A 22,361-nucleotide genomic window follows, 5' to 3' on the forward strand; every position below is an offset into this window, starting at 1 on the left:
GTATTTTATTCATGGCTTGAAAAGTGCGTATATTTTGGAACACTAGGTTTCTTCTTCAGGAACCATGGATCTTGCCAAGGTGGTATGGCTTTTGTGCCTCCACAATACAAATAATTCCACTAAAGGTGCAATAACAACAGAGGGCTATCTGTGGAGAGGCCAAAGTAACCTGTTGTTCCTGAAGAGGGGCAAAGTCTCATCAGTAGTTGCAGGGAGCAGCAGTCTGGATACTTGATCTTGCCTTGTAATGTTAGCCAACATAGCCTTGCTATGTAGCTACTGTGAACGGCTGGAAGCAAGGGGAACTTAAAGCTGTTAATTCTCTTTATACGAACCTCTACTGTATAGCTTAATGATGATAGTATTTTCTTGCTTAAAATATGCCAGAGACCAGGACCGGTTTAAGACCCAAGAAACACAAAGTGCCACTTGGGGCACCAAGCTGAGGTGGGTGCCAGGGGTAAGATTTGTAATCAGTTATATCACTATTAGGCAAATTGACACAGATGAAAGTGTATGAGGTTTGGGGGGGGGGGGGGGGGGGGCTTGCCAGACAAGAAGTCAATTGCAAGGAAAAAAATTCTTGAACTGGCCCATCTCCAAGGTAAGATATTCCCCCATTTGGATCCTCAGGTGGGTACTACTCAGAAGGATGTTGTTATTAGAAAAAAAGGAAAACTAGCATCCTATGTGTCATAGCATGGAAACTTAGGTCTCTTAATTGAATAGACAGACCAGATTTTTTTTTTTTAAGGGAATGGATAGGTTGAGGTTATAAAATAACGAACGTCTAATAATGAATAACAAACCAGGAATGTGGGTAAGCTATTGTGAACAACATAATGAATGCATTATCATTGTCAAGGTAGACATAAACAAAACACTCACCTCAATTGTACCAGTTTATGTGCCTAATACCTCTGTAGATGACAAAGAGAGAGAATGAATATATGATAAGATGAATAGATTTGTTCAGATAGTTAAGGAAGATGAAAATTTGATAATGGTAGGAACCATTTGACAGTAGGGAAAGGAAAAAAAAGAAAGAAAAAAGTTGGAGAGTATGGACTGGGGGAAAGGAATGAAAGGGAAGCTGCCAGGTAGAAGAGCACAATTTAAGCATTAGTAACACTAGATTTATGAATCATGAAAGAATGTTGTGTACATTGAGACCGAGAGACACAGAAAGGTTTCAAGTAGATTACATAATGGTTGGACAGAGATTTCAAAGCAGATTTCAATCTGCAAAACATTGTTGAGGATTTCAAAGAGAACATTAGGCAGTGCTTGACTGAAACTAGAGTAAGGAACACAATAGAAGACAAATGGGTAGCCTTGAGAGATGAAATACTGCAGGCAGCAGAGGATTAAATATACAAAAAGGAAAAAGGTAAAGCCATGGGCAACACATGAGATATTGAATTGGATTTACAAAAGGGGAAAATATGAAAATGCTGCAAATGAAGTTGGCAAAAGAGAATGCCGAATCTTTTGGTAAGCTGTTCATCCAGCTGAGAGGATTGTCATCTGCAGTTGTAATTATGACCAGTGATTGTCTTAATTACTTTGTATTATTGAAAGAATATTTAATTCTTGTTTATACTGATGTTGTTGTCTTCAGTCCTGAGACTGGTTTGATGCAGCTCTCCATGCCACTCTGTCCTGTGCAAGCTTCTTCATCTCCCAGTACTTACTGCAACCTACATCCTTCTGAATCTGCTTAGTGTATTCATCTCTTGGTCTCCCTCTACGATTTTTACCCTCTGCCCTCCAATGCTAAATTTGTGATCCCTTGATGCCTCAGAACATGTCCTACCAACTGGTCCCCTCTTCTCGTCAAGTTGTGCCACAAACTCCTCTTCTCCCCAGTTCTATTCAATACCTCCTCATTAGTTATGTGATCTACCCATCTAATCTTCTGCATTCTTCTGTAGCACCACATTTCGAAAGCTTCTATTCTCTTCTTGTCCAAACTATTTACCGTCCATGTTTCACTTCCATACATGGCTATACTCCATACAAATACTTTCAGAAATGACTTCCTGACACTTAAATCTATACTCGATGTAAACAAATTTCTCTTCTTCAGAAACGCTTTCCTTGGCATTGCCAGTCTACATTTTATATCCTCTCTACTTCGACCATCATCAGTTATTTTGCTCCCCAAATAGCAAAACTTCTTTACTACTTTAAGTGTCTCATTCCCTAATCTAATTCCCTCAGCATCACCCGACTTAATTCGACTACATTCCATGATCCTCGTTTTGCTTTTGTTGATGTTCATCTTATATCCTTCTTTCAAGACACTGTCCATTCCATTCAACTGCTCTTCCAAGTCCTTTGCTGTCTCTGACAGAATTACAATGTCATCGGCAAACCTCAACGTTTTTAGTTCTTCTCCATGGACTTTAATACCTACTCCGAATTTTTCTTTTGTTTCCTTTACTGCTTGCTCAATATACAAATTGAATAACATCGGGGGAGAGGCTAGAACCCTGTCTCACTCCCTTCCCAACTGCTGCTTCCCTTTCTTGCCCCTCGACTCTTATAACTGCCATCTGGTTTCTGTACAAATTGTAAATAGCCTTTCGCTCTCTGTATTTTACCCCTGCCACCTTTAGAATTTGAAAGAGAGTATTCCAGTCAACATTGTCAAAAGCTTTCTCTCAGTCTACAAATGCTAGAAATGTAGGTTTGCCTTTCCTTAATCTATTTTCTAAGATAAGTCGTAGGGTCAGTATTGCCTCACGTGTTCCAACATTTCTGTAGAATCCAAACTGATCTTCTGATACTGATATTTCCTTCAAAATTGTGAGATGTTCTTCCTTGTTTCTTGTGTGATATTAGCTCATGGATGAAAGTGGTTACCTGGAGATGTTAATCCTTTATCTGGACTCACTAGAGGAATTCGTGTTAAAGTTTTCCAATTGTTAGTATCTGTGCTGAGATATTGAGAATCGGAATAATTTCCCAAGGCTCCTAGCTGTCAGCAAGCTTTATAATCTGTGGTGGGTTCTCTTTGGCATGGAGAGAAAAGATTGCACATATTTGCACTCTGTAACCTTTTATCGGGTGTTAAATATGCTGATGTTTCCTTGCTGAACCCACTGTTCTCTTCCCATCTCTGTTCTGTTGTACTCTACTATTTTTTTTTTCTTCATAGGTATCTGTTTACTTGCTTATCACTTTCATGTCATTGTAGCTACCTTTATAGCATTAGTGAACCTTTTCATGTCACTGTAGTTAGCTTTATAGCGCTAGTGAACTTTGGCAATTGTTTGCTAGAAATTCCCTCAGCCACCCAGTCTTACAGGCTGCAATTTACTGTGTAACTCCACTTTTATGTCGCTGGAATTAATGTTTTCCCATTGTTTGCATTTTTTCACTGCACCTGTCAAATTCCGTATGTTCATAATGTCAATTAGAGCCTGTTTTTGCATTAACATAGTCATAATTTTTCCTTAATTTATGTTTAATGAAAGAATGTTAGCTGAGAAAAAAAACCTGACATAATTGACAGAAAATGTCCCCTTTTAGTAGTGTTTCCAAACAATATATGGTTAACTTTCTTCAGCCCTGGCCCCTGTACCCAGTAGATCTAGATCGGTAAAATTCAGAATAGTTTTTGGCACTAGTGCTTTGTCTCGTATCCCCATCAAGCTTTAGTCAGCTTGGGTGGCTGATGGAAGTAACTGTTTTGACAGAAATCGGCAGAAGACATTCATTTGTTTCTTGCCGCAAACAACCTTAGTATTTGATGACATGTGCTATACAAAAAGTAGTATACTGCCATTATTTTAGCCATATTGGTTCAGTATTAATGGCTCCCTGTGATTATGATCGTAAGCAGAAGATATTCGCTTCCCATTGCCTGTAACTAACAGTATAGTTTAGTGTATGGTTTGTTTATGACTGGACAAAGTGTTGTATGCTAACTAAAGTTGACTGTGCTGACTGTACTGACAAGCTGTCTTTACGGAAAAAGGCAAATCAATTTCAATTAATGTAGCTACTTCTGTCAGCCACTGTGGTAGAAGTTGATTGTGCATACTGTGTAGCATTGCTCGTAGCTTTGTGTAGGTGATCAAAGTGTTGCGTTGCTAGCTCTTTATTTCAAGTATTTTCTGTCTCAGTTTTAACAAGGTAAATATTATGAAAAGAGATGAGGAAATTCTTTCCATAGAAGAGAAAGTAAATATTCCCAGAAGAATTGAGTTCATCACAGAACACGTTACTTTAACTTAGGGATTTAGGGATAGCTCTGCCTGCACTGAATACCATTATCAAAAACAGAGTCTCTGTTTGGGAAAGTGTAAGTAAAAGTGGACCAAATTGAAAAAAAAAGAAGATAAAATATGCCAGTTACTCTCAATATATGGACCTAGAATGAATTACGAAAAACTGGTTTCAGACAGCATATGCTTCGAATATCCTCATTGACATTGTGACGATGTGCGAAAAGGCATTGAAGGTGAGCTGAATGCTGGGAATGGGGGACTTATCCATATCCAAGAGGTGGATCGGTAGGTTCAAGAGAAGCTGTATAATGTGGTGTGCAAAACTATATGTAGTGAAGGAAACTCTGTAAACTGTTAGTGAATGGGAGAGTGTAGATTACAAGAACTTATAAGGCCCTATAAACCAAAGGACATCTTCAGCATAGATCAGTCTTGTCTCTCTTTCAGCATCATTCCAGACAAAACATTTGTCTTAAAGGTGAAAATCGCCATGGAATGAAACACGGTAAAGTTTGCCTTACAGTAATGCTAAGCCTGCGTACTATTGGCTATGAAAAATTAAAATTTTTGTGACTGGTAAACAAAAAAATACAGGTTGTTTTAAAAATAGTCTTGATGCAAGAATTGGAACCTATAACAGGAATATTCTCCTGTTTGTAGACTGTTTTCCTGCACATCAAAAAAATATAAATTGATGCAATGTGAAGTTAGGCTTCCTGCCACCAAACTGCACAGGCAAATTGCAGCCCTTCAAGGTGGTCAGTATGCATGCCTTTGAAACATTACAGAAAAGTCATGGTGCAGAAGGCATTAAATTTTGATGAAAGCTGAAAAACAGCCACCCTCTTTTAAGGTGCCAATTTTAAATCTTTTCCACCATATTGTCAAGGCATGACCAGAGGTTAAGGAGTCCACGACCTCCAACTGCTTTTGAAATGTGTGATTCATTCAAACAGATGAAGAAAATGAATCGGACATAACAGATGTGAGTAATAACAGTGATACTGAAACTCTGCTTACTTTATTGTGGGAAAAGCTGCAGTTTGAGCATCCATTGCAAGATTTTGTACATGGTAATGACAGTGTTGATACTGTCGAAAATATATCTGTTGAAGATGTGACTGACATCCACACACAGGAAAATGATGACATTATATGGAGTGGTAGTGATAATGATTGTGATCTATTGAGATGTAAATGCAGCAATGAAGACAGTAAAAAAGTATATTTCTGCTGCAGACACATTCTATTGTGTTTATGGACCTGAGAACCATATTGAAAAAAATTCACCAAAATAAATTTAAAGCAACCCATAGTTTTGAACTTTTCATAAACAGTAGGAACTACTGTATTATGTTAAAAATGTCACATTTATGTAAATATAATAGAGGGAAACATTCCACGTGAGAAAAATATATTTAAAAAGAAAGATGATGAGACTTACCCAACAAAAGCGCTGGCAGGTCGATAGACACACAAATAAACACAAACATACACACAAAACTCTAGCTTTCGCAACCAACGGTTGCCTCGTCAGGAAAGAGGGAAGGAGAAGGAAAGACAAAAGGATTGGGTTTTAAGGGAGAGGGTAAGGAGTCATTCCAATCCCGGGAGCGGAAAGACTTACCTTAGGGGGAAAAAAGGACAGGTTTACACTCGCACACACACACATATCCATCCACACATACACAGACACAAGCAGACATTGTAAAGGCAAAGAGTTTGGGCAGAGATGTCAGTCGGGACGGAAATACAGAGGCAAAGATGATGTTGAAAGACAGGTGAGGTATGAGCGGCGGCAGATTGAAATTAGCGGAGATTGAGGCCTGGCGGATAGCGAGAAGAGAGGATATGCTGAAGGGCAAGTTCCCATCTCCGGAGTTCTGACAGGTTGGTGTTAGTGGGAAGTATCCAGATAACCCGGACGGTGTAACACTGTGCCAAGATGTGCTGGCCGTGCACCAAGGCATGTTTAGCCACAGGGTGATCCTCATTACCAACAAACACTGTCTGCCTGTGTCCATTCATGCGAATGGACAGTTTGTTGCTGGTCATTCCCACATAGAACGCTTCACAGTGTAGGCAGGTCAGTTGGTAAATCACGTGGGTGCTTTCACACGTGGCTCTGCCTTTGATCGTGTACACCTTCCGGGTTACAGGACTGGAATAGGTGGTGGTGGGAGGGTGCATGGGACAGGTTTTACACCGGGGGCGGTTACAGGGGTAGGAGCCAGAGGGTAGGGAAGGTGGTTTGGGGATTTCATAGGGATGAACTAAGAGGTTACGAAGGTTAGGTGGACGGCGGAAAGACACTCTTGGTGGAGTGGGGAGGATTTCATGAAGGATGGATCTCATTTCAGGGCAGGATTTGAGGAAGTCGTATCCCTGCTGGAGAGCCACATTCAGAATCTGATCCAGTCCCGGAAAGTATCCTGTCACAAGTGGGGCACTTTTGGGGTTCTTCTGTGGAAGGTTCCGGGTTTGAGGAGATGAGGAAGTGGCTCTGGTTATTTGCTTCTGTACCAGGTCGGGAGGGTAGTTACGGGATGCAAAAGCTGTTTTCAGGTTGTTGGTGTAATGGTTCAAGGATTCCGGACTGGAGCAGATTCGTTTGCCACGAAGACCTAGGCTGTAGGGAAGGGACCGTTTGATGTGGAATGGGTGGCAGCTGTCATAATGGAGGTACTGTTGCTTGTTGGTGGGTTTGATGTGGACGGACGTGTGAAGCTGGCCATTGGACAGGTGGAGGTCAACGTCAAGGAAAGTGGCATGGGATTTCGAGTAGGACCAGTCAGAACTCCGGAGATGGGAACTTGCCCTTCAGCATATCCTCTCTTCTCGCTATCCGCCAGGCCTCAATCTCCGCTAATTTCAATCTGCCGCCGCTCATACCTCACCTGTCTTTCAACATCATCTTTGCCTCTGTATTTCCGTCCCGACTGACATCTCTGCCCAAACTCTTTGCCTTTACAAATGTCTGCTTGTGTCTGTGTATGTGTGGATGGATATGTGTGTGTGTGCGAGTGTAAACCTGTCCTTTTTTCCCCCTAAGGTAAGTCTTTCCGCTCCCGGGATTGGAATGACTCCTTACCCTCTCCCTTAAAACCCAATCCTTTTGTCTTTCCTTCTCCTTCCCTCTTTCCTGACGAGGCAACCGTTGGTTGCGAAAGCTAGAGTTTTGTGTGCACATTTATGTAAGGCATACAAATTAAAAGTACCGTATTTACTCGAATCTAAGCCGCACTCGAATCTAAGCCGCACCTGAAAAATGAGACTTGAAATAAAGGAAAAAAAATTTCCCGAATCTAAGCCGCACCTGAAATTTGAGACTCGAAATTCAAGGGGAGAGAAAAGTTTTAGGCCGCACCTCCAAATCGAAACGAAGTTGGTCCATTGTAATATGAGACACAATTTAGGTCGAATGAATGACGATACAGCTACAGTAGTTTGGTTCGCGTCGTAAGCTTAGCAGTTAAGCTTTACCACGTAGCCATTGCTATGCGTCAGGCGCTCCGTCCGTATTTATACGGGTACCCTTCCTTTTTCACGTGCTTCGTCTGGTTTGAATCGATTGCTTATTTTGCTTTGATCTGATAAATGCCGTTTTCTTTGCTATAGGAGTTTGCGTCACTCTTAAGCTGAAAATGCATTACTGCACTGTGTCATGCATTGTTTGTCGCATTCTGATAGTGCGTGTTTACGGCCTGTCGTGGCACGCGGCATGGCTTGCTTTTGTACGCGCTACCACCGCGTACAATTAAAAAAAAAAAAAAAGAGGAATCGTCTCATTAGCGAAACAATGGCAAGAGACTGCTATTTGTTGTTACTTACACTGCTGCTTTCTTTGATAATGATCAAGATCAACAAGAATCAAATAATAGACTGCGTATGATAGAACATGTTCTGAACGAGAGTTAGGCGAAAATTTTTCTCCGTTTGAAAATCTTTGCGGCCGCTTCTTTATTACATCAAATTCTGCACAGAAATTAGAGTCATCTTAGATTTAAAAATCTAGTCACTTGCCGTGCTTCATTCCTGACTGTAAGAATAATATGAATATAAACATGACACGATACGTATATTCTTCCGCGTTTGCTGTTGTCTCACTCTAATTTCATAGTTTATTAGGCAGACAGGATTTAAATGAGATAGCAGCAAACACGAAAGAATACATGGCAAAATGTTTATATTCGTATTATTCTTACGGTGAAGAGAATACTGTATGTGATTCATATTTCATCAGATTCCTATTAGCAACCATCTCTTCTCACAGATAGGAAAAAATTCAGAACGTAGAGTTGGCCATATTGACAAACATCCCAAACAGTCTTGCCAGTCAGATTTTCGTAATACACTGAAATTGTGCTACATTCGAAAATGAACAATATGGAATTTGTATTTACTTCGTTGAATAATGTATGAAAATGCAGTGGTCGAAACTCGCGGCAGAGAAAAAAAGCTCGTCTTCCACATTTTTTTTTTTAAATTTATTTACTGACGCAGAGGTTTTGGCGCCAGTATTTATCTTTGTGCCTACAAAGCATGCCTGCGTAGCGCTACATATATTCGACGGCAGAAGTTAGTTGTGGTGGCACGTACCAACATTTTTCATAACTTCCGCTTGCTTTGCACTCGATTCTAAGCCGCAGGCAGTTTTTTGGATTACGAAAACTGGAAAAAAAGTGCGGCCTAGATTCGAGTAAATAAAAGATTTAGTGATGTTTTATAAAATTTTTACTTAAAATGCTTAAGTGTGGTTGGTAACCACCCACCACCCCTCCCATAATCTTGGTTATAGTGACACTGATCTGTGGCATAGTCCAAGATCTAGTTAGGTTTGAAATTGAAAGTTTAGTTACATGTTTCCTCCCCCTGAACCATGGACCTTGCCATTGGTGGGGAGGCTTGCGTGCCTCAGCGATACAGATGGCCGTACCGTAGGTGCAACCACAACGGAGGGGTATCTGTTGAGAGGCCAGACAAACACGTGGTTCCTGAAGAGGGGCAGCAGCCTTTTCAGTAGTTGCAGGGGCAACAATCTGGATGATTGACTGATCTGGCCTTGTAACAATAACCAAAACGGCCTTGCTGTGCTGGTACTGCGAACGGCTGAAAGCAAGGGGAAAATGCAGCCGTAATTTTTCCCGAGGGCATGCAGCTTTACTGTATGGTTAAATGATGATGGCATCCTCTTGGGTAAAATATTCCGGAGGTAAAATAATCCCCCATTCGTATCTCCCGGCGGGGACTACTCAAGAGGACGTTGTTATAAGGAGAAAGAAAACTGGCGTTCTACGGATCGGAGCGTGGAATGTCAGATCCCTTAATCGAGCAGGTAGGTTAGAAAATTTAAAAAGGGAAATGGATAGGTTAAAGTTAGATATAGTGTGAATTAGTGAAGTTCAGTGGCAGGAGGAACAGGACTTTTGGTCAGGTGAATAGAGGGTTATAAATACAAAATCAAATAGAGGTAACGCAGGAGTAGGTATAATAATTGTGGTGTCACCGCCAGACACCACACTTGCTAGGTGGTAGCCTTTAAATCGGCTGCGGTCCGTTAGTATATGTCTGACTCGCGTGTCGCCACTATCAGTGATTGCAGACCGAGCGCCGCCACACGCCCCAGTTGTACAACCGACTTTTCTAGCGATGGTTCACTGACAAAATACGCTCTCATTTGCCAAGACGATAGTTAGCATAGCCTTCAGCTACATCATTTGCCATGACCTAGCAAGGCGCCATTGCCAGTTATTATTGATACAGTGAATAATGTACTGTCAAGAGCGACATTCACAATTAATGGGTTAAAGTTAAGTATTCCACCAGCTACGTCCGTTTTTTCTAAATTCTAATTTCCTTGTTCTGTTCCAGACCTCACGCCAGCCTGCGTGAGCTAAAACATGTGCCTTTTGGCTTCCTCTAGTAACACGGTGTTGGCTCTCCGGCCAATCTACAACAATAATGAATAAAAAAGTAGGCGTGCGGGTAAGCTACTACAAACAACATAGTGAACGCATTATTGTGGCCAAGATAGACACTGTAGTGGTTAATAACAAAAGAAAAGAGAGAAGAAAAGAAAAGGTTGAAAATGTGGGAAGAAACGGTGAATAAAAAGGGGGTTTTAAAATCGTAAATGACCATGAAAAAAGGAAAGAATGAAATGCAAATCGGACTTCGTGTTACAGAAAAGCTATAGTTGGGGTGGTCCTTGTGGCGTTTTTGAGCAAAAGTTAAACCAATTTCCACTACAAAACTTACTGAAAAGAAACAGAGAATAGCAAAATGTAACTGACAGGGGGAAGTGGCGTATATGAGAGATCATCCTTTACCAGGTTAACTTGTCTTCTTTTGGGCGACGTCCAGGTCTTCAAAAATCTCCTTCATTTCTGCGTGAAAAGTCTGCTCCGAAATCTTGCAATCGTCCAGGAATCACTAATTTATACCAATTAAAATCATCTTGATACTGTATGCAATTTAATTTACTTTGCTACTTCCATCCTCCGAATTTCTTAACAACTTCCACAATATGTCTACACATTAAAATCAGATCAAGACTAGCTAATAAGTTTTTTTGTCTTCATCAGATCACGTCTGCCATAAGCTTTGGCTATCAAGAGACAATTGAAACCGATAGAAAACAAAAAAAGAGTTACAATTTTAGTATTTTCTCTGCCGTCTAGCGCTCATACCGCTGCGACGGGATATTTTTTATCTGAGGGAACAAGTGTAGTGCGGCGGAATTCAAAGTCCCGCTACATCACGAAGCCCACGCCTACTACAGTTGTACAAGTTTATATGCCAACTAGCTCTGCAGATGATGAAGAAATTGAAGAAATGTATCATGAAATAAAAGAAATTATTCAGATAGTGAAGGGTGACGAAAATTTAATAGTCATGGGTGACTGGAATTCGGTAATAGGAAAAGGGAGAGAAGGAAACATAGTAGGTGAATATGGATTGGGGCTAAGAAATGAAAGAGGAAGCCGTCTGGTAGAATTTTGCACAGAGCATAACTTAATAATAGCTAACACTTTGTTCAAGAATCATAAATGTATACATGGAAGAATCCCGGAGATACTAAAAGGTGTCAGATAGATTATATAATGGTAAGACAGAGATTTAGGAACCAGGTTTTAAATTGTAGGACAATTCCAGGGGCAGATGTGGACTCTGACCACAATCTATTGGTTATGAACGGCAGATTAAAATTGAAGAAACTGCAAAAAGGTGGGAATTTAAGGAGATGGGACCTGGATAAGCTGACTAAACCAGAGGTTGTACAGAGTTTCAGGGAGAGCATAAGGGAACAATTGACAGCAGCGGGGGAAAGAAGTACAGTAGAAGAAGAACGGGTAGCTCTGAGGGATGAAGTAGTGAAGGCAGCAGAGGATCAAGTAGGTAAAAAGATGAGGACTAGTAGAAATTCTTGTGTAACAGAAGAAATATTGAATTTAATTGATGAAAGGAGAAAATATAAAAATGCAGTAAATGAAGCAAGCAAAAAGGAATACAAACGTCTCAAAAATGAGATCGACAGGAAGTGCAAAGTGGCTAAGCAGGGATGGCTAGAGGACAAATGTAAGAATGTAGAGGCTTATCTCACTAGGGGTAAGATAGATACTGCCTACAGGAAAATTAAAGAGACCTTTGGAGAAAAGAGAACCACTTGTATGAATATCAAGAGCTCAGATGGAAACCCAGTTCTAACCAAAGAAGGGAAAGCAGAGAGATGGAAGGAGTATATAGAGCGTCTATACAAGGGCGATTTACCTGAGGACAATATTATAGAAATGGAAGAGAATGTAGATGAAGATGAAATGGGAGATATGATACTGCGTGAAGAGTTTGACAGAGCACTGAAAGACCTAAGTCGAAACAAGGCCCCGGGAGTAGACAACATTCCATTAGAACTACTGGCGGCCTTGGGAGAGCCAGTCCTGACAAAGCTCTACCATCTGGTGAGGAAGATGTATGAGACAGGCGAAGTACCCTCAGACTTCAAGAAGAATATAATAATTCCAATCCCAAAGAAAGCAGGTGTTGACAGATGTGAAAATTACCGAACTATCAGTTTAATAAGTCACAGCTGCAAAATACTAACACGAATTATTTACAGACGAATGGAAAAACTGGTAGAAGCCGACTTCGGGGAAGATCAGTTTGGATTCCGTAGAAATATTGGAACACATGAGGCAATATTGACCTTACGTCTTATCTTAGAAGAAAGATTAAGGAAAGGCAAACCTACGTTTCTAGCAATTGTAGACGTAGAGAAAGCATTTGACAATGTTGACTGGAATGCTCTCTTCCAAATTCTAAAGGTGGCAGGGGTAAAATACAGGGAGCGAAAGGCTATTTACAATTTGTACAGAAACCAGATGGCAGTTATAAGAGTCGAAGGACATGAAAGGGAAGCAGTGGTTGGGAAGGGAGTGAGACAGGGTTGTAGCCTCTCCCCGATGTTATTCAATCTGTATATTGAGCAAGCAGTGAAGGAAACAAAAGAAAAATTCAGAGTAGGTATTAAAATCCAGGGAGTAGAAATAAAAACTTCGAGGTTCACCGATGACATTGTAATTCTGTCACAGACAGCAAAGGACTTGGAAGAGCAGTTGAACAGAATGGACATTGTCTTGAATGGAGGATATAACATGAACATTAACAAAAGCAAAACGAGGATAATGGAATGTAGTCGAATTAAGTCGGGTGATGCTGAGGGAATTAGATTAGGAAAGGAGACACTTAAAGTAGTAAAGGAGTTTTGCTATTTGGGGAGCAAAATAACTGATGATGGTCGAAGTAGAGAGGATATAAAATGTAGACTGGCAATGGCAAGAAAAGCATTTCTGAAGAAGATAAATTTGTTAACATCGAGTGTAGATTTAAGTGTCAGGAAGTCGTTTCTGAAAGTATTTGTATGGAGTGTAGCCATGTATGGAAGTGAAACATGGATGATAAATAGTTTGGACAAGAAGAGAATAGAAGCTTTCGAAATGTGGTGGTACAGAAGAATGCAGAAGATTAGATGGGTAGATCACATAACTAATGAGGAGGTATTGAATAGAATTGGGAGAAGAGGAGTTTGTGGCACAACTTGACGAGAAGAAGGGACCGGTTGGTAGGACATGTTCTGTGGCATCAAGGGATCACAAATTTAGCATTGGAGGGCAGTGTGGAGGGTAATAATCGTAGAGGGTGACCAAGAGATGAATACACTAAGCAGATTCAGAAGGATGTAGGTTGCAGTAGGTACTGGGAGATGAAGAAACTTGCACATGATAGGGTAGCATGGAGAGCTGCATCAAACCAGTCTCAGGACTGAAGACCACAGCAACAACAACAACAACAACAACAACTACAACAACAACAGTTGCATGTTGGCAAAGCCAATGAATGTGAATGTGAAATAAATATGGAGTGACAGACTGATCTTTAGTGTAACTCAATCTCTCTTTACGCACATCATATTTAATGTGCTTTATAATATTTCACAAATTTTTGTGACAAGCTCTTGAATGTTTAGGGTACTATCTTCAGCTGTTGACATGACCTTTCTTAGAATTTTAGCAGGACAAATTGCACTAAAAATGAGGGTTTATTTAACAAGAAAGTTTGCCAAACAGCTGTGCAATCTGAGAAGTTACTTCATTTTGTATTCACTGCCATTTGCAACAATTCAGTATGCTGTCTCTAGGCCCCATATGCATGTCTCAAAGATTATTGATATTGACATGCTGGTGCCACCTGTTTCTGGATGTTGCAAATTCTCAAATCCTTCCTTCAAAGGAAGGGCCTGAAGATGGCATATTGAATTGCTGAAACTGGTAGTGAAAATAAAATAAAGTAACTTCTCAGATTGCTTGGCTGTATGGCAGATTTCGTTGTTAAATGTTTGACCACCCACAGTCCCATGTCCACAATTGATCAACAGCGGAAAATGATGGTTTTTGTGTAGAACTTTAGTAATTAGTAACACTTAAATGGCATATTTTTCTAGTATGAAAGTATAAATATTAAAATTGCAAAATACACCAATTACCTCACAGACACTAAAAACAATAATACAGCAGTTGCTCAATTTGCTGTATCTGCCTCTTTCCAAAACACATCATTTTTAGCACCGCTTATTGTGCTGAAGTATCAGGGAATATCACATTGACAGCTAAACAAAGCACCAAAGTCAAAAAATGTTTATTAGGTAATAAACTAATCTCTGTTGGTTATTTTGATCAATTTTCTGTAAATATATCGGACATAAATTATGAAAATGCAGGAGATTGGGTTTCTCTATAGAGCTTTCACCATTTAAAAAGTAATTTCCCACATTTTATGCCATTTCTTGAAAGTCCCTTGAAAAGTGTAAAATAGAATTTCACTGAATTTTGCTGGTACTTCTTTGCACCTTCTCAAATGTCTTCAGCAAACAGAGCTTTCCACTCTGACAGTGATGTTATTCATTGTCATCTATACATACTGTAATTTTCATTTTATATGTTATTTTGTTGAGGTTTAGTTTATAATTTATTTATATTTTTAGTATTTTTGGCTTTTTGTCTGCAAATGTTGTAATCAGTATGTACTGCAATTTTCAGAAACTTGAGCCAGAGCAATACTTCAGCACTCATTCGAACAAAAAGCACCATACATCAGGCCGGCTTCTCAGTTCTCGACTGAGCCAGGATGTTCTGCAAAAGCTGTTATCCGAAGTGCCTGAGAAACACAGCAAATGTATTGCTAAACTTTGCAAGAATCATCTGAGACTCTTTCCAAATTGGCACTTTGCTCTCAGGTATACAACTGAATGAAATTTCCATACAGTCTGTACTTTATTGCAAAAGACATAATTTGTTCAGCCTGACTGAAAATATTGCATAAGAAGCACATTATTTTCTTACAGCTTGTTGTATTTTGATACCTTTAGTATTGTACAGTGCCTAGTAAATGAAATAAATTGTTGGTCATTAAAACTGCAACACCATGAAGGTGATTTGCAACAAATGTCAAATTTACAGGTAGTAGTACATGCTGGGTTCTACAAACGATCAGCATTTCATTGCAATCACATAAAATAGGTAGTACCAACTCCAACAAGTGCTATTATAAGGAAAGATTACGCTATATGGTTGTCATTCAGAGATCACATTGAAATGTTGATTGTTTGTGAGAAAATCTTGTTACGCTTGTATTGAAACAGAAATGTCTACCAGCACGTGTGTAAATTCAACAGCAGTGGGGTCGTAGTATGTTTGTCAGGATCCTGTAACTTGTGCAGATGTAGAATTGATGTGTTACGGAAGGCATACTGAACACCATGCAGCACCTCAGTGACCTATCAAGACAGGACAGACATACTATTCTCTCAGCTGTGCAGGATTGTACACCACCGTCATGTACCTTCAGCTATGAAATGGGCTCGATGCAGTGAGACAAGTATCCATCTGGCCAGTGGGATGACATCTAGAGCAACACGAGCTGCAGCACAGCGACCATTGTTCCAGCTTCCTTTGTCCTGGAAACAGAGATAGGTGCACAGACAGTTTTGCACCCAATAACATTAGTCATAGGACTGGCAAAACCTCATCATTTGAGATGAGTCCTGGTTCTGTGTATATCATCATGGTGGACATATCTATGAGTGAGGACTCCGAGGAGACAGAACTGTGCCAAATTGCATTCATAAGCATCATACGAGCCCAAAACTGGTGTTATGAAGTTCCAGTGGGTACACAACATGGCCACCTCTTGTTCCTGTGGCTAGTAATTTGGACAGCAGCTGTTACATTTCTGATGTGTTAAGGCTGGTTTCTGTGGCCTAGCTTTTAGGTTTCCGTAACGTTATCCATCAAGAGATAGTGCAAGATTGCATGTTACCCATCGGGCCTTGCTGTTGTGACATATCTCGGTACAGAGCAGGTTCAACTGTTCCCTGGGCAGCACATCTCTCACTATTGAAGACATCTTGTCACGGGTTACTGAGAGACTTGCACACCCCTATTTGTCAGCCACTATGATTGATGAATTCTGGCATAGAGTTGAAGCATCCAAGCTCAGTTCAACTTCATGCCTAGCTGAGTTACAGCCATTGTAGCTGCCATAGGTGGCAGCTCTATGTACTTAAGTTTTGCACCCTTTCTCTCTCAAATTATCTACAAATTTAATCTTTTATTCTTCCAACTGTTCTTTACATGTAAAAAAAAAAAAAAAATCATTATTTGCTCATTATTTGCTGTCATTCATGATACTGTGATTTTAAAGGCCAACAGTGTACATTATGTTATAAAAATCATTCATTCTTCATTCACTCACACTTCATGTTCCATAAATATCATCCGAAAGAGGTACCTTGGGGGATGGGGAATTGGTCAAATTGTACCATAAGTGGCAGGAAAACTGTCATATTATGAAGAGAGAATGGCTAGCGCGTACTTTTCTTCATGAGGCAAAATTCCTAGCATTGCCAATAGACGACTTTAAAAGTAGAAAGAATTTCAGTTAGCTTTCATAACTGTTTCTTCCACATGGAGGGCAGTGGCGTAGGCCAAGGATAATATGGAAAGAGGATTAGGTCACTCAAATCCCATGTTGAATGGGACCCACCACAAGTGTCAGTGACACCCCCTTTCAACCTTCCCCAAAATATCACTTGTTCTTGTGGTAGGTTTACAGCATGTTTCAAGAAACCCAAATGCCTGGCACATCACACAGTGCCTTCAGAACTTCCCACTGTGTGCTAGTTTCCTGGAACTGCGGAGATGGGAACTAACCCTGCATGTATCCTTGTATCCCATCACCTAACTATGACTCCCCTTTTCTCTTCATATTGGTAAAATTTTGTCTTCATCTCTCTCTCTCTCTCTCTCTCTCTCTCTCTCTCTCTCTTGTTTTTCTGCTCCTCTCTTTGTCTTCCAATTTTTCATTGCACTATTCATTCCATTTCTCATTTCTCTTCCCCTTCATCAGTCATTATTTCTTGCTCTGTATGTCTGTCATCTCTGGACTGAAGTAAGTACTGGTGCACTATCTGTGACCTTCATCTCTTGGATACCCTCATTCCGGAAAGACGTCAGTTCTTCTCAACTTCAGGTCTGAGTGATATCGCTGGACATATGACAGCATACTGTCTATTCTCATTGTAAATAATCTCCTTTCTTACTGTGTAACAATAACCAATATTCTTTCACAGATATCCCTGGATTCTTATGGATATTGTGTGAACAGTTAAATTTTTTTTCTTCAAATTAGGCCTTTTCTACTGATGATATCTTATCATTTTTTACACTTGCAAATAAAGTACAACGAATTATAATTCGTGATAGCTTACTTTGATTAAAATAATTTTGTGATTGATCCTTCAACAAGTTGCACAATAAGCATAAGCTATTGCGTGACTGCACTTTTTTTTTTCAGACTTGCGTACTTATTCTTAACATAGAGGGAATACAAGAAGGAAGGTTAGACTTTAAAATCCTATCAACAGAAGGAGTACAGGGAACGCAGTTGCACTGAATTATATTTACACAGCAGTTCAGTGCAAGAGGTTCGAAGTGAAATAATTCTCTTCAGGAGATGTGTCCTCTATCGTGTGACTGTGAACCCTGAAGTTCATATACCGACATAATGTTCTGAGTTGTGTTTTGTTCTTGGTTGCTCTGAGTTAGCAGTGTCTCCAGAAAGGAGTAGAGAGGGTCATTTCAGATACCAGATGGAAATAATTATTAGAGGACTATTGCCCTGAATGGGCAGATATTGCAACATGTTTAGAGATCCGTAGAGTGAGAGAGAGAGAAAATAGTGTGCAGTCCATATCCCTCAGGGCATTTAATAAGAGAACCATTTATATAGTAAAATTATACAAAAAATCCATTGTAAGAATGGTCTGGATCCGAACGACCGCTACGGCCGCAGGTTCGAATCCTACCTCGGGCATGGATGTGTGTGATGTCCTTAGGTTAGTTAGGTTTAATTACTTCTAAGTTCTAGGCGACTGATGACCTCAGAAGTTAAGTCGCATAGTGCTCAGAGCCATTTGAACCATTGTAAGAACGAAGAAGAAAAAATAAAACCGCAGATAATAAATCCAGACCATCTTACCCAAGTACTCGAAGGAGGAGGAAACACATAGAGCAGGACTTCAAAAATTTTTATGCTTCTAAGGGAGATGTGTTCCATGGCCTGCTTACTTATGTACGTTTTGGGAAAGGAGCATCCAATCACAGTGAAGTAACTTTTTTTGGAAGAAGCTGGCCTTCTGGATGCAGCAAATCATCGCTGGAGATATATAGTTCATGGTTTACTGTTAAAATATAAAAAATTAACATGTGGAAGTTAATGATGGAAAGAGGTGATACTGTAACGATGATTCTAGTTTTTGTAAATACAGCTCTATCAACTTAAAACTTTGTTTTGTTACACAGCATACAGATACGCTACACTATGATTAAAAAGGACAGAAGAAGTGGTAACTGGCATCATTCTAGCACCCATAACAAAATGTGCTACACCAATTCTTCTTCATGCATCTCCATTGTTGGGTTTTATAGAAAATTTTATTTGGTCATTGTGAACTGAAGGAAATTGCCAGTTACCGTGAAATCATGGATGGAAACAATTTCGGTAGTCTTATCAACCCACTTGCCTACCCAGTTTAACCCTCCTACACATAAAATATATTTGAAAACAGTTTCCTTAGGAAACAGTGAAATATAATTATAAGAAACCATGTAAAAAGCCATGGCTCAATAAAGGGATAAAAATATCTTGTAAACAGTAAAGGGAAATGTGTCTTATAGCTAGGAGGAGTAATGATCCCGAAATAGTGAAACGTTATAAAAACTACTGCACTATATTAAGAAAAGTTATTAAAAAGTCCAGAAGTACATGCATTCTGTCTGAGATTAGCACATCTGATAATAAAATTAAAACAATTTGGAATATTGTTAAAAGGGAAACAGGGCAACTGAGAGCACAGGAAGACTGTATTTCTATTAAACCCATGAAAAGTTTGTCAACAAGAAGTCAGAAGTAGAAAACATTTTTAATAATCATTTTTTAAGTGTTGTAGAGTAAATAGGATCCAGCTATTCATCAGAAAATGCAAGGCAATGTGTGGAAGAGGCAGTACCTATTCAGTTTGATAAAACTGAAATCCAACCCACTTCTCCTATTGAAAGTAGGAAAATAATAAATTCACTCAAAAGTGAAAGCTCACATGGAATTGATGGTGTTTCCAACAGAGTACTAAAAGTTTGTTCCCAACAAATAAGTAGGATTCTCAGCCACATATCTAGTAGCTCACTGAAACATGGCATTTTTCAGATAGACTGAAATACACTATTGTTAAACCATTGCATAAAAAAGGGAATAATTTGATGCTAATAACTACCGCCCAATCTCACTTCTGACAGCTTTATCAAAATTCTTGTAAAAATGACGTACTAACAAAACGTCTATTTGGTTTTCAGAAAGGCTTTTCAACAGAAAATGCTATATATGCATTCACTGATCAAATATTAAATGCATTGAATAACTGAATGTCACCCATTGGGATATTTTGTGATCTGTCAAAGGCTTTTGATTGTGTGAATCATGAAATTCTTCTAGACGAGCGAAAGTATAGTGGTGTGAATGGGACAGTGCATAAATGTTTAATTGATACTTAACTGGAAGAATGCAGAAGGTTGAAATTAACAGTATAGATAGTCTGCAAAAACCAGCAGAGTCCTTTGACTGGAGAGGCATTAAGAACGATGTCCCACAGGGTTCAGTCTTAGGTACACAGTTTATACAATTCTGTACAGTAAATGGCATAATACCATTGATAAACATAGACTATAGACAGAAGTCTGTTGCTAAGGCAGAATACTCTATTTCTGGGTGTATTCATTGGTGAGAAATTGAATTGGAAGAAACACATCGATGATATGCTGAAATGGTTAGGTTCAGCTACTTATGCTATTAGGGTTATTGCAAATTTTGATGATAAACGTATTAGTAAATTAGCCTACTATGCCTATTTTCATTCACTGCTTTCATATGGCATTATATTTTGGGGCAGTTCGTCATTAAGAGAGAAAGTATTCACTGTACAAAAGCGTCTAATCAGAATAAGCCCACCCAAGATCACCTTGCAGACATTTATTTAAGGAATTCAGGATATTCACAGTACCTTCGCAATACATATATTCACTTATGAAATTTGTCATTAATAGCCCACTCCAATTCAAAAATAACAGCAAAGTGCTTAGCTACAACAGTAGAAGAAAGGATGATCTTCACAATTCTGGATTAAATCTCACTTTGGCACAGAAAGTGGTGAATTATGCTGCCACAAAAATCTTTGGTCATTTGCCAAATAGTATTAAAAGTCTGACAGATGGCCTACCAACATTTAAAAGCAAATTAAAAGAATTTCTGAATGACAACTCTTTCTACTCAATAGATGAATTCTTAGATGTGAAGTAGTAACAGTAAAAAAATAAAAAAAAAATTAATTATTTTTTGTAAAGAAAACTTTTTTTAAGGTGACACTTTCCACATCATTACGAAATGTCATATTCATGATCTATGGAACAAGGATTAATGTATGTATGGATACAGTAATCAACTCCTGCAATTGATGATAATCTGTACAAAGTCATTTAAGCCTGACAGGATGCTCAGCAGAAAATTTATACATGTATTTCATAATTAGTTTCATAAAATATAGTATTTCATTATTAAACATTACATGTGTATTTTCACTATTAAAACCTTCAAATTTTAATTAGAATTAAATAAATGTTTCATTTGCCAACAGTTGTTTTAATTGTATTTATCCACACTAATTAATCTATATGAAATGCACCATCTCATCTTATACTTAAAACTATTAATTAATACATGTTTACTTAATTAACACTAAGGCTTGAGCAGATTTCTATTAAAGTATTTTCAAGATAGTCTCAAATGCTACTAAACAATAATTAGTGTAAGTTGAAAATCAAGACATCACTAAAAGTGAACTATATAATAAAAATTTCCACATATCTTGTTCTTCACTAGTCAGGATTATCTGATATCACAATAAGTGAATCTCCTTTTAATAAATTACGTCAGGGACAGCTGGGCACTGCTGACACACAGGCAGTCTCGCAGCCGCACTGTAGCATTTGTAATTGCATTCCACTGGCCGAGCACACACAGCTAGAGTTGACCAAGCAGCTGGTGCATGTGCAGAATGCATGTGATAGTCCCATCTGGCAGATAGCCTACACTACTCAAAACTTCCTGCGAATGTAATGAGGGGTGGGCAGGGGGTGACCTTGCCGCATGGGGCAGTGTTGTAACAGCCTGGAATAAGGCTTGTTTCTGTGCCTAACATTTAGTCTCCTAATGCTGGAGATCCTCAGGGGGAACTGCCAAATTCTGTTCTCTGAAACTATAATTTTATTAAGGTCCAGTCATTACAATGCTATGATGTACTGAGAGGCTAAGAAATTCAACTTTAACAGAAAAGGATGTGGGTCTTGCTGTTGAATAAAACAAACCACTAACTCTCTTTTCCTGTACAAGCTCCATAAAATATGTTGGTGTAACTCTGCAATCTTTGGAAGTGGTCAGATGACTTCAAGGCACAGTTATGTATAAATGCTTTTGGCAATGTCTACTTGCTGAAGTTTGAAAGCTAACTAACAACATGTTTATAGCCCCTGAGGATGCTTCCAACATTATGAGACAACATGTTAGTTATAGAAACAAACCTTATACTACAGCCTAATGCCTGTAACAGAGCAATTATAAAGATTGTTTTAGGATTTGTAGTGAAGCTGCCTATATATGCTGTGGCTGAATTGTTTTAGAAATACAGGTATATTGCTGAGAGTTCCTCTGTATCACTGTCATTTTACAAAATAACCACAAATAAGAGCCAATGATGTGAAGAGCAATAAAAATGCATGCTAGTCAATGTAGAATAATTGATCAAGGATGTTGCAAATTAAGTTTCATTATGTGAATGCACCCCCCATGAACCATGGACCTTGCCGTTGGTGGGGAGGCTTGCGTGCCTCAGCGATACAGATAGCCGTACCGTAGGTGCAACCACAACGGAGGGGTATCTGTTGAGAGGCCAGACAAATGTGTGGT

General features: G+C 39.2%; 1 protein-coding gene across 2 annotated transcripts in view; it reads left to right on the forward strand.

Moving 5' to 3' along the window:
• The window catches only part of LOC126175890 (origin recognition complex subunit 2), a 99,847-nt gene that overhangs the window by 31,246 nt on the left and 46,240 nt on the right, over positions 1 to 22,361 (forward strand). For both annotated transcript variants that reach the window (XM_049922943.1, XM_049922944.1), the window contains one exon: positions 14,831 to 15,027. In XM_049922943.1, the coding sequence (XP_049778900.1) occupies positions 14,831 to 15,027 (197 nt within the window). The remainder of the gene's footprint in view (positions 1 to 14,830; positions 15,028 to 22,361) is intronic.

The sequence above is a fragment of the Schistocerca cancellata genome, chromosome 3, assembly GCF_023864275.1.
Source record: "Schistocerca cancellata isolate TAMUIC-IGC-003103 chromosome 3, iqSchCanc2.1, whole genome shotgun sequence".
In the NCBI taxonomy this organism is placed as follows: Eukaryota; Metazoa; Arthropoda; class Insecta; order Orthoptera; family Acrididae; genus Schistocerca; species Schistocerca cancellata.